The sequence below is a fragment of the Mesoplodon bidens genome, assembly GCF_964165515.1.
Source record: "Mesoplodon bidens genome assembly, chromosome: 18".
Lineage (NCBI taxonomy): Eukaryota > Metazoa > Chordata > Mammalia > Artiodactyla > Ziphiidae > Mesoplodon > Mesoplodon bidens.
In genome coordinates, this window is record NC_138175.1 from 13,574,859 (window position 1) to 13,587,557 (window position 12,699).

General features: G+C 39.1%; 1 protein-coding gene across 2 annotated transcripts in view; it reads left to right on the forward strand.

The window, feature by feature from the left end:
- RFWD3 (ring finger and WD repeat domain 3) overlaps nt 1–12,699 on the forward strand; it is a 40,212-nt gene that overhangs the window by 15,962 nt on the left and 11,551 nt on the right. The window contains exons 4-8 of one of the 2 annotated variants that reach the window (XM_081217248.1): nt 3,269–3,339; nt 6,520–6,711; nt 6,811–6,902; nt 10,839–10,953; nt 11,681–11,909. In XM_081217248.1, the coding sequence (XP_081073374.1) occupies nt 3,269–3,339; nt 6,520–6,711; nt 6,811–6,902; nt 10,839–10,953; nt 11,681–11,909 (699 nt within the window). Of the gene's footprint in view, nt 1–3,268; nt 3,340–6,516; nt 6,712–6,810; nt 6,903–10,838; nt 10,954–11,680; nt 11,910–12,699 lie in introns of both variants that reach the window. The other variant, XM_081217249.1, reaches the window with a different exon arrangement.

Sequence of the window (12,699 nt, forward strand, 5' to 3'; positions counted from 1 at the left end):
TTATCATTTCCGTTAGCATCATATATCTTTTTCCATCCCCTCACTTTCAATCTGTATGTGTGCTTTGCCCTAAAGTGGGTCTCTTGTAGGCAGCATATTGTAGGCTTTTGGGTTTTTTTAATCCAGTCTGCCACTCTGTGTCTTTTGACTGGAGCATTTAGTCCATTGACATTTAAAGTAATTTTTTTTAAAGAAATGTACGATTTATTTATTTATTTGTTTGTTTGTTTGTTTATTATTTTCTTTCTTTTTTTCGGTACGTGGGCCTCTCACTGCTGTGGCCTCTCCCGTTGCGGAGCACAGGCTCTGGACGCGCAGGCCCAGCGGCCATGGCTCACGGGCCCAGCTGCTGCGCGGCACGTGGGATCCTCCCAGACCGGGGCACGAACCCGCATCCCCTGCATTGGCAGGCAGACCCTCAACCACTGCGCCACCAGGGAAGCCTCCTATTTATTTATTTTTTAGTGTTACAGTTTCTTTATTATTTTCTCAATTTTTAAAATTTAAAAAATTTATCTTTATTTTTATCTTTTTGGCTGTGTTGGGTCTTCATTGCTGTGCACGGGCTTTCTCTAGCTGCAGCGAGCGGGGGCTACTCTTCGTTGCCGTGCACAGGCTTCTCCTTGCAGTGGCTTCTCTTGTTGTGGAGCATGGGCTCTAGACGCGCAGGCTTCAGTAGTTTCAGCACATGGGCTCAGTAGTTGTGGCATGTGGGCTTAGTTGCTCTGTGGCATGTAGGATCTTCCTAGACCAGGCATCAAACCCGTGTCCTCTGCGTTGGCAGGCGGATTCTTAACTACTGCACCACCAGGGAAGTCCTTAAGGTAATTTTTGATAGATGAGTATTTATTGCCATTTTAAACCTTGTTTTCCCATTGATTTTACATTTCTTCTTTTTCCCTTTTTTTCTTTTTGTTTTTCCTTTTGTGGTTTGATTCTTCTTATTATTATTATTAATTTTTATTGGAGTATAGTTGATTTACAGTGTTGCGTTAGTTTCTTCTGTACAGCAAAGTGAATCAGTTATACATATACATATATTCACTCTTTTTTAGATTCTGTTCCCCTATAGGTCATTACAGAGCATTGTGTAGAGTTCCCTGTGCTATGCAGTAGGTTCTTATTAGTTATCTATTTTATATATAGTAGTGTGTATTTGTCAATCCCAGTATCCCAATTTATTCCTTCCCCCTGATTATCTTTTGTATTATACTTATGTTCTCTTCTTTTTGGTTTTTGTGTATGTTTTTAATTTGTGGTTAACCTGTTTTTCAAGTGTAGTAACCCTTTCCTATATCTGCTTGCCTTAGACTGGTAGTCATGTGGGCTCAAATACATTTAAGGAAATTTTTTTTTTAATCTACATTTTCTTACTCTCCTCCCCCCACATTTTATGATTTTGATGTCCTCTTTTACATCAAAATGTAAATTGGTACAAACATTTTGCTAGTATTGTTATAAACTCACTACATATATATATAGAACTAGTGGCTCAACAATTTCACTTTTAGGTATATAGCCAAGGAAATGAGTACATGTGTTCATGAACGACATGTACAAGAATGTAATAACACTGTTTGTAATAGGAAAAAACTGAAAACTATCCACAAACCCATTAGCAGTAGAATGGATAAATAAATGCTATATATTTACACAGTAAAACACTGTACAGAAGTGAAATGAACTACATCTCCACACATTATTATGGAAAAATCTTGCAAAGAATGTCAAACAGAAATAGCAGAAAGTGGGTAACTCAGATGCCATTTATATACAAAAACAGGCAAAACCAGTCGATGGTGTTAAAATTTAGTAAAGTAGTTACTTTTGGGGGGCAAGGTCACCTCCCTGCCTGTCACCCAAGATAAAAGGAGGACATAAGGGTATAAGGGGCACTCTTAGGGTTGTTGATGATGTTCTGGTTTATAGTTCAGTTTGTGAAAATTCACTAAAAATATTTATGGTACACTTTTCTGTATGCATATTACATTTCAATAAAAGATTTTTTTTTTAAAGTGCCAATTTGAAGGGATTCTCTCTGGCCTACGATGGAACAATTTGAGCCTCAAAAAGAAAAACAACTAAAAATTAAGATTACTCTCTTGACCATTAATAGAAGCTGTGAAAGGTTGTTGAGGAACCAGATAGTCTAGGGGTCAGACTGACATCACTTGAACCCAGTATAAGCCTCCTGGTGTCCTGCTATCAGAAGCACACAACCTGAGTTTCTTGCTGCCCTTCCTCTTTCCAAAAAACAGAATTGAATCTACAAAAAAAATCTAGGTCTAACGGCCAGTTTATAGGAAAGGCGGGCAGTGAAGCAGTAAGTAAGGAGTACCACAGGAAGCAGTCAGCCAAATCCAGGATGTAGGACATTTCACAAGACACATGACCAAATCTCCCTCAACACATCAGTGACAAGGAGGGCATAGAAATAAGTGAAGGAGAATTGTTATAAATGAAAAAGACTTAAGAGACATAACAATCCAAGCTCACTGTTTGAAGACCTTGTTTGGATCCTTATTGGAGTAAATCTATTGTAAAGAGCAACTTTAAAGCAATTGAGAGGGACTTCCCTGGTGGTCCAGTGGTTAAGACTCTGCGCGGGGCATGGGTTCGTTCCCTGGTTGGGGAAGATCCTGCATGCCTCACTATGTGGCCACAAAATAACAACAACAACAGCTGGGAAATTTTACATACAAACTGGGTGTCTGGGATGGTATTGAAGGATTATTGTTAACTTTGTTAGATATAGTATTGTTAATTTTGTTAGGTATAGTGTTTATGTAAAAAAAAGTCCTTATCAGTGAGTGCTACAAAAGTTTTTACAAGTGAAACCACATTTTAGGGTTTGTTATTAGGAAAGAAAATAATGGGATTGGGGGCTTATTTGGAACAAGATTGGCAAAATATTATTTTTGAAATTGGGTGATGGGTACTTGTGGGTTAGTTTACTATTGTGTCTACATTTAAAAATGAATTCATTGGGACTTCCTTGGCAGTCCAGTGGTTGGGACTCCATGCTTCCACTGCAGGAGGCTTGGGGTCAGTCCCTGGTCAGGAAACTAAGATCCCACGTGCTGCACAGCCAAAAAAAAAAAAAGGATTCATTGATGCTACTTGGGGAAATTGTCATTCCTTTTACAGCAACACTATCAATTAGAAATGGAAAGCTGTGGTGAGTCAGCCTCTCCTGCTAGCCTCATACCTGACTTGTATCTTCTTTTATATATTACCTATCCCATCATTTCTGGAAACGACTTGGCAGAGCAACTCAGAGATATCTCAACAGAGCAAGAAGTTACATGTATTGGTAGAGGAGAGACTCTCCCCAAACAGGTAATATGAACATCCTTTCAAATGAGAGGTTTCGATTTACATTTAAAAAGGCAGCTGCAGATTAAAGTGGAAAGCCCACAGACTTTGTAGGCAGAGGGTCCAAGTGTAGATCCTATACAAGTTACTCATTATTTGTGTGACTGCCTCCCCTTAGGTTTAAAAACATGGAGTAGGGGAAGATGTGAGGAGAACTTGTCCTGTCCACCTGACAAGGTTAAGTATCAGTTAAAGTAGTAGATATGAATGCAGTCTATGAACTGTCTGGCAGAAAGATTGGTATGAGATAAACAGTTTTTATTTTTTTAAATTACAGATATCACTGTCCTTAATATAAGACTTATTTATACCAGCTGTGGACCCTGCCAGTTCCAAAACATCATTGATCCACTTTTTGCAAATTTCTATTTTTATTTATTCTCTCTAGAAAAGTTACTTTCATATAAATTTACTTATGTGTATAAATGTTTTTTCTTTATTGAAATATAGTTGATGTACAGTATTATGTTAGTTTCAAGTGTATTGCAAAGTGACTTGACATTTGCATACATTATGAAGTGATCACCACAATAAGTTTAGTAACCATCTGTCCCCATACAAAGTTATTACAATATTATTGACCATATTTTTCATGCTATGTATTACATCCCCATGGTTTATTATTTTATAACTGGAGGTCAGTACCTCTTAATCCCCTTCACCTATTTTGCCATACCCCACTCCCCTTCCCTCTGGCACTCACCCATTTGTTCTCTGTGTCTCTTAGTCTGGGTTTTTTTGTTTTGTTTTATTTTTCAGATTGCACATGTAAGTGAGATTATATGGTATTTGTCCACACTCCATACTGTTGCCTATAGTGGGTGCACCAATTTACATTCCCACCAACAGTGCATGAGTGTTCCCTTTTCTCCACATCCTCGCCAATGCTTGTCATTTGTTGTCTTTTTGATGATAGCCATTCTGACAGGTATAAGGTGATATCTCTTTGTGGTTTTAATTTGCATTTCCCTGATAATTAGTGAAGCTGAGCATCTTTTCTTCTTATGTGTCTGTTGGCTATTTCTTTGGGAAAATGTCTGTTCGTGTCTTTTGCCCATTTTTAATCAGGTTTTTTTCTGCTGTTGTGTTGTATGAGCTCTTTGTTTATTTTGGATATTATTATCAGATATATCTTTTGTTAATATCTTCTCCAATTCAGTAGGCTGCCTGTTCATTTTGTTGATAGTTTCCTTTGCTGTGCAAAATCTTTAGTTTGATGTAGTCCTATTTGTTTATTTTTGCTTGCTTCCCTTGCCTGAGGAGACATATTCAAAAAAATACTGCTAGGACCGATGTCAAAGAGCCTACTGCCTATGTTTTCTTCTAGAAGTTTTATGGTTTCAGGTCTTATATTTAAATCTTCAGTCCATTTTGAGGTTACTTTTGTATATGATGTGAGAAAGTAGTCCCGTTTGATTTTTTTACATGTAGCTGTCCAGATTTCCCAACACCATTTATTGAAGAGGCTGTCTTTTCCCCATTGTCTATTTTTGCCTCTTTTGTTGTAAATTAATTGCCCATATAAGTGTGGCTTTATTTCTGGGCTCTCTGTTCTGTTCCATTGATCTATATGTCTGCTTATGTGATAGTACCATACTGTTTTGATTACTGTAGTTTTGTAGTATAGTTTGAAATCAGGGAGTGTAATGTTTCCAACTTTGTTCTTTTTTCTTGAGATTGCTTTGGCTATTTGGAGTTTTGTGTTTCCATACAAATTTTAGAATTATTCTAGTTCTGTGAAAAATGTTATTCATATTTTGACAGGGATTGCATTGAATCTATAGATTGCCTGGGGGGTATGATTATTTTAACAGTGTGAATTCTTCCAATCCATGAGCATAGTATATCTTTCCATTTGTTTGTGTTGTCTTCAATATCTTTCATCAGTGTCTTATAGTTTTCAGAGTACAGGTGTTTAACCTCTTCAGTTAGATTTATTTCTAGGTATTTTGTTCTTTTTGATGTAGTTCACAAATGGGATTATTTTCTTAATTTCTCTTTCTGATAGTTCATTTTTAGTGTGTAGAAATACAACAGATTTCTGTAGATGAATTTTGTATCCTTCAACTTTACTGAATTCATTTAAATATTCTATTTTAAAATTCACACAAGAGGGATTATATAATATCCTGTTGTGAGACTGGTTCCTTTTCCCCCAACTTACTGCATTTTGGAGAGCCTTTTAGTGTCAGTACATAAAATTGAATCTCATTCTTATTGGTAGTAATAGCTGCACAGTGTTTTTACATAGGAATACATTTTTAGTTAACTCTTCCCTTGCCATGTACACTACGGTTGTTCCCTTTTTCTTTATTTCTTTGTTGTTGCTGTTGCTTCCTAATAAGATCATGCTGCACTGAGCATCTTTGTACTATTGTCTTGGCAAATATTTGTGATTATATTCATGGGATATATTTCTAGCAGAAAGATTGCTATATCAAAGGAAAGATGTATGTATTTTCAGTTTTGATAGATAATGCCAAGTTGCCCTCAGGAAAATTTGTTCCAGTTTCTACTTGCAGCAACAGTATGTAAGCATGCCCATTTCTCCCTCACCCTCAGTGCTTGGTGTCATCAGACATCAATTTATGCCATCTAATAGATGAGAAAGTAAAAATGTGGTCTCTTACTTGAATTTTTATTTCTTTAATTATAAGTGAACACTTACCGACCATTTGTATTTTTGTGAGTTGTTTATATCCTTTCTTTTTTTCCTGGTATTTTTTTTTCTTTATTCACATGAGCCAGGTATTTTATAGCTACTTGAATTGATTATGGACCTAATTTCGAATGTATAACAAACTTAATATTCCCTGTTGTTATTTAACTGGGTCACTTCTAGGTTTGTTTTGTTTTAATATCTTCGTAAATATAGCTCCTTTTTGTCATTTGAATGAAAGAAAATCAAGAATTTTATAAGCTCAAAGGGTAATAATATTTTCATGGCTTATATTACCTTTGACCAGATTGCCTTCTGGAAAGAATGGGAAGTGATTCATGGGTGTTGGGGGTTTTCTTTGGCATTTTCAATTGTGTTTGTATCATTTTTGTGTGGTTTTTTGTTAATTTGATAGTTTCACATCTTCTTCAAGACTGATTTTGCATTTTCTCTAATTTGAATGTATTCTGGTTTCCATCTAGCAGTCTCCCCAGAAGTCTAATCCTCTCCTAGCTTCTGCTTCTGTGGATGAGGAAGAAGTGGACACTTGCACAATATGTTTGGAACAGTGGACCAATGCTGGGGATCACCGGCTCTCGGCATTGCGCTGTGGGCACCTCTTTGGATATAAGTGCATTTCTAAGTGGCTCAAAGGACAGGCACGAAAATGTCCTCAGGTAAAGACCATAGTTTAAAACTGTGCATGTGCATAGTCAGCATGTTAAGTCAGGAGGATTCCTAGAACCACACTTATTGTGTCCCATTGGGCTCCTTAGTGCAACAAGAAAGCCAAGCACAGTGACATCGTTGTCCTTTATGCCCGAACCCTGAGAGCTTTGGACACTAGTGAACAAGAGCTCACGAAAAGGTAGGTGGCAAGTCTGCCTAGCTGGAATATTCCCTTTTGGTTCTTTGTGTGCACCTCTGAAAAAGGTATGAGTCACTCTTAGTGTGGTTCTGAGGCTTTCCTTGGGCTGTGACTGGGGATCTCTGGGGATCATTGGCAATCTGTCTAACACTATGATTTATGATACATGTCTGATCATCTGAAGCATGGTTTGCTCTCCATATAGCATTAAAAATGATGATCTGGGGCTTCCCTGGTGGCACAGTGGTTAGGAACCCACCTGCCAGTGCGGGGGACACGGGTTCGAGCCCTGGTCCAGGAAGATCCCACATGCCATGGAACAGCTGGGCCCATGAGCCACAACTACTGAGCCTGCAAGCCACAACTACTGAAGCCCGTGTGCCTAGACCCCGTGCTCCGCAACAGGAGAAGCCACCGCAATGAGAGGCCCGCGCGCCACAAGGAAGAGTAGCCCCTGCTCACTGCAGCTAGAGAAAGCCCGCACACAGCAACCGACCCAATGCAACCAAAAATAAATAATGAATTAAAAAAAAAAAAGTCATAGAGAAACCTTTAGCCATACAGTAATACCTCACACCTAGGCTGGGAAGCAGACCCAATCAGAAAGATAGCCTGGATTTTTTGTAGCCTGTCCAGATTCTTCCCTAGGGATTACATTTACTGCCTGCCTCTGCTGCTAAATACTGTGAACACTGAATCAGGGAATCCTCTGTCTTACTCTTTGTAGCCAATTCATGGTCATCCAGAACACACTCGAAAGTCTCAATCTCGTCACCAGAATAGACTTAATGATACTTTTTAAAAACTGAGGATTTTTGTTTCTTGTGTCCCTAAGCCCTCCTGCAACAGTACTCTGCAAAGAAGTCTCATAACTGAAGCTTTGTACTTGTCGTACAATGCAAGAAATTATCAAGATTTGGGAAGCCCATGAACAAATGCTAATAACACTACTTATAAAATATGCTCTAAGAACATTAAAGATTAAAAATACCTGCACTGGACTTCCCTAGCAGTCCAGTGGTTAACACTGCACGCTTCCACTGCAAGGGGCACAGGTTCGATTCCTGGTCAGGGAACTAAGATCCCACATGCCTCGCAGCACAGCCAAAAAAAAATTAAAAGAACCTGCACTGAGAGACTACAGGGATGTGGGTTCGCTCATGTATTACTGGTAAAAATGTACACGGGCACAAACATTTAGAGAGGCCTTTGGCAATATGCTTCAGAAGTCTAAAAGTAATTCTGCTTCAGGCATTTTTTCTAAAGAAATGATTAAGGATATGTACAAAGATATACTTAATCAGACTTGATTTTTGCTTAATACTCTGAGGCACATATCCTAGCTGATATATGTAGCTCTAGTTGATTCATTTTAATTTCTATATAATATTCTATTTCTCTAATTAGAGTTTACCTATATGTATTTTGTATTGGTGGACAGTTAGGTGGTTTCCAGTTTTTGTTAATATAAGCCATGCTGCAGAGAGATAGGTGAGTTTCTTTAGGTCTAGAAGTGGATTTGCTTTATCATAGTGTATATGTAATTTCAACTTTACTAGATATTGTCAAATTGCTCTTCCAAGAGGCTATTCCAGTATATACCAGCAGCAGTGTAAGAGATTTCTCATTTTTTTCCATACCCTCATCTACTTTATATTATCAGACTTAATTTTTGCCAGTTTCATGGAGTGGAGTAGTATTTACTTAAATTTGCTTTTCCTCAATTGCAGTTGAACCTACTTTTCTATACATTGTGCTCAAATATTTTGCTCATTTATATTGAACAAAATATATTGTTTCTTACTGATTTATAGTTCTTTGTTTTCCTTATACCAACTCTTTGTTGGTTGTATACGTTGCAAACGTCATCTTCTAGTTTATGGTTTGTCTCTTTAACTTGTCTATTGTATCTTTTGTTGAACACAAGTTTTTAGTTTTAACGTAGTCATTTATCAGTCTCTTGTTTTGTGTGGTTTTGTCCCTACTACATTAGAATAATGGAGACATTATATCTTCTTTTAAATGTCTTTTTTTGGGGGGGGCAGGGTACACGGGCCTCTCACTGTTGTGGCCTCTTCCATTGTGGAGCACAGGCTCAGCGGCCATGGCTCACGGGCCCAGCTGCTCCGCGGCATGTGGGATCTTCCTGGACCAGGGCTTGAACCCGTGTCCCCTGCACTGGCAGGCGGATTCTTAACCACTGTGCCACCAGGGAAGCCCCTTTTAAATGTCTTTAAAAGTTTTAGTTTTTACACTAGTTTTTAGTCTACCTAAAATCTAGTTTTATGGATAACCACAATTGTATTAATTGTTAAAATTAATCATTTAAAAACTAGTAAATAATTTTAAATTAATAAATAAAAATTTATATAGAAATATTCTTTCTATATAAATTTCCATTGCTACCTCTATCCTAAATTAAGTTTCTATATTATGAGTAGACTACTCTGTTGTTCTGGGGTCCGTTTGTTAATTCTTGCACCAGTACTTCAATTTAGTCTTTCCAGCTGTGAACATTATATAATATCCTTTCACTTATTCCCTGTTTCCTTTGTATCTTTTATAACTGTATTTTGCTTCTTAAAGGCCTTAAGTTTATTCCTAGGTTGCTGTTGTTAGAATGCTATTTCAAATGAATTTTTTTCTGTTATATTTACTAGTCAGTTATCTGGTATATGGGGAATGCTATTGATCTAATTTTCTTGATCTTGACTACAGCAGCCTTGCTGAACTCTAATAGTTTGTGGGTTCTCTTGAATTATAAGAGCCACTTTATCCCTTCCTTTCTAATTTTCATCTTTTTTTCTCTTATCTTATTGAAGTGGAAATCTCTTTTGCATTTCATATTTTGAAACATTCAGATTTATGAATTTTATTCCTGGTGAATGTGTCCTTTCATTACACATTGTTCCTCTTTGTGCCTATTCATCCTTTTTAATTCTAATCAGTCTTTTTTTAACATTTGCCTAGTGTATACTTTCTATCTTTTTAACTTAAGCCTCTTTTTTATTAATTAATTAATTTACTTATTTATTTTTGGCTGCATTGGGTCTTTGTTGCTGCACGCGGGCTTTCTCTGGGGGGGGTACTCTTTGTTGTGGTGTGCGGGCTTCTCACTGCGGTGGCTTCTCTTGTTGTGGAGCGTGGGCTTCAGTAGTTGTGGCACATGGGCTTAGTTGCTCCGTGGCATGTGGGATCTTCCCAGACCAGGGCTCGAACCCATGTGCCCTGCACTGGCAGACAGATTTCTAACCACTGTGCCACCAGGGAAATCCAGCCTCTTTTTTTTTTTTTTTTTTTTTTTTGCGGTATGCGGGCCTCTCCCGTCGCAGAGCACAGGCTCCAGACGCTCCAGACGCGCAGGCTCAGCAGCCATGGCTCACGGGCCCAGCCGCTCCGCGGCACGTGGGATCCTCCCGGACCGGGGCACGAACCCGTGTCCCCTGCATCGGCAGGCGGACTCTCAACCACTGTGCCACCAGGGAAGCCCCCAGCCTCTTTTTATAGTGTTCTTTAATTTGAATATCTGATGAACAACCAGTACCTTATTTTCTTTTTATCCAGTAGATAACCTTGGTCTTTTAACAGGTCGTTTTTACTCTTTTATAATTTGGCTCTAACTCAAGCGGTGAGCTTGGCTGTAATCCCTCATTTTGCATTTTAGGTCCCCATTCCCTAGTAAGAGCCAGATTCCTGGTCATCACTGCCTACTTCAACACTGAGACCCACCCCAGTAGGCTCCTGAGTTCAGCCCTGCATGATACTTTTCTGTAGTGTTTCTGGGCTTGAGAGATTTTTCACTTGTTATATTTTATTCACTATCATGACATATTTACAGCAAAGTGTATATCATAGCATGAATTTACTATGTCATCTTGATGAGAAGTCTTCTCTAGCCTTTCTAATCTCCACCTGTTGCTGGCTTTCCCCCTCTAGTTCCTTAGAAAAGGAGCAGATGCTAAGGAAGAAGGCTGAGTTAGAATCGGCACAGTGCCGGCTCCAGCTTCAAGTCCTCACTGAGGAATGCACTAAGCTTCAGAGTCGTGTTCAGGTAAGTTTGCCTTCTCTAATCCAAAGAACTTTTGGAGTAGGAATTAAGAAGGCATCTAAATATTATTTAGTTTCATCTCAGATACGAATAGGATTTACCAGGTTTTTCAGAAAGTAAACATGATCAACTCTTTATTTCTGATTAGGGCTTATATAACATGCTTTATGATGAATTCTACTGCAGTGTGATTTTTTTTTTTTTTTTTTTTTTTTTTGCGGTACGCGGGCCTCTCACTGTTGCTGCCTCTCCCGCTGCGGAGCACGGGCTCCGGACGTGCAGGCTCAGCGCCCATGGCTCATGGGCCCAGCCGCTCCGCGGCATGTGGGATCCTCCCAGACCAGGGCACGAACCCGCGTCCCCTGCATCGGCAGGCAGACTCTCAACCACTGCGCCACCAGGGAAGCCCCTGCAGTGTGAATTTAAAAAAAATTGAACAGCCACCTGATAATCAAAACTTGTTTAAGTCATTTCACTTCCTTGAATCTACCAATTAAATAAGAATTTCAGACAAAATGACCATTTAGGACTTTCATTGCTTTATGATTCCATTCTCTCCCTATTTCAATTGCTTGTTGAAATACTGTGAAAACTGCAGCAGTTCTTTAGGATTCATGTTAACATTTTCTTGTAAAGGATAAGAAATATTCTTGTATTAGATCAAGGAATTGTGTATGAGGGGAATACCAAACGAAAAAGCTTCACATTTACAAAATCTTTTTCGTTTTAGGACTTGAAAAAACTTATCGTGCAGCATCAGGGTCAGATTTCACAGCTGACCGGGAGTTCCCAAGCACGTTTCCGAAGCAGCCTGTCCTCCAGCCAGAGCCAACACAAGTACCATTTCCAGAAGACATTCACAGTGTCTCAAACAGGAAACTGCCGAGTCATGACATACTATGATGCTCTGAGCTGCCTGGTAGTATCACAGCCTTCTCCTCAGGCCTCCTTCCTTCCAGGTGAATAGTCCAGAACCTCAGGTGTTTTTTTTGTTTTGTTTTGTTTTGTTTTAAGGAACATTTATTTATTTATTTTTTGGCTGCGTTGGGTCTTCGTTGCTGCGCGTGGGCTTTCTCTAGTTGCGGCGAGAGGGGGTTACTCTTCATCGTGGTGCATGGGCTTAAGAGATGCAGTGGCTTCTCTTGCTGCAGAGCACGGGCTCTAGGCACCCAGGCTTCAGTAGTTGTAGCTTGTGGGCTCTAGAGTTCGGGCTCCGTAGTTGTGGCACACAGGCTTAGTTGCTCCGCGGCATGTGGGATCTTCACGGACCAGGGTTCGAACCCATGTTGCCTGCGTTGGCAGGCGGATTCTTAACCACTGTGCCACCAGGGAAGTCCCCAGAACCTCAGTTTTTATGTTCATTATTGGACTCTATTTCTCTCCTCCCTTCTTGAAGAATCCAGGACTCACTAGTAGGTGAACACTGTCCACAGCCCAGCAAATCACTTTTTCCTAGTCACTTTCCTGTTAATACAGATACTTCAGGGTACTGCAGAGATGTCTGTGCTGTCTGTTGACGTCATTCTGTAAATTTGTTCACCAAGAGGGTAGAGATACTGAACCATGGTAAAGTGAGAGAAGATATACTTAGAAGTGTGGGTTGTCCAAGGATGAGAACATCATTCTTGTATGTCCCACTAAAGTACAGGTTCATTTTAGACTAGAAATATTTGAAAAAACACTACCGCAAGCTCTAATTCAAGTTAAAACAAGATTTAGCGCTTATTTTCAGTAGTGTTCAAATTGACA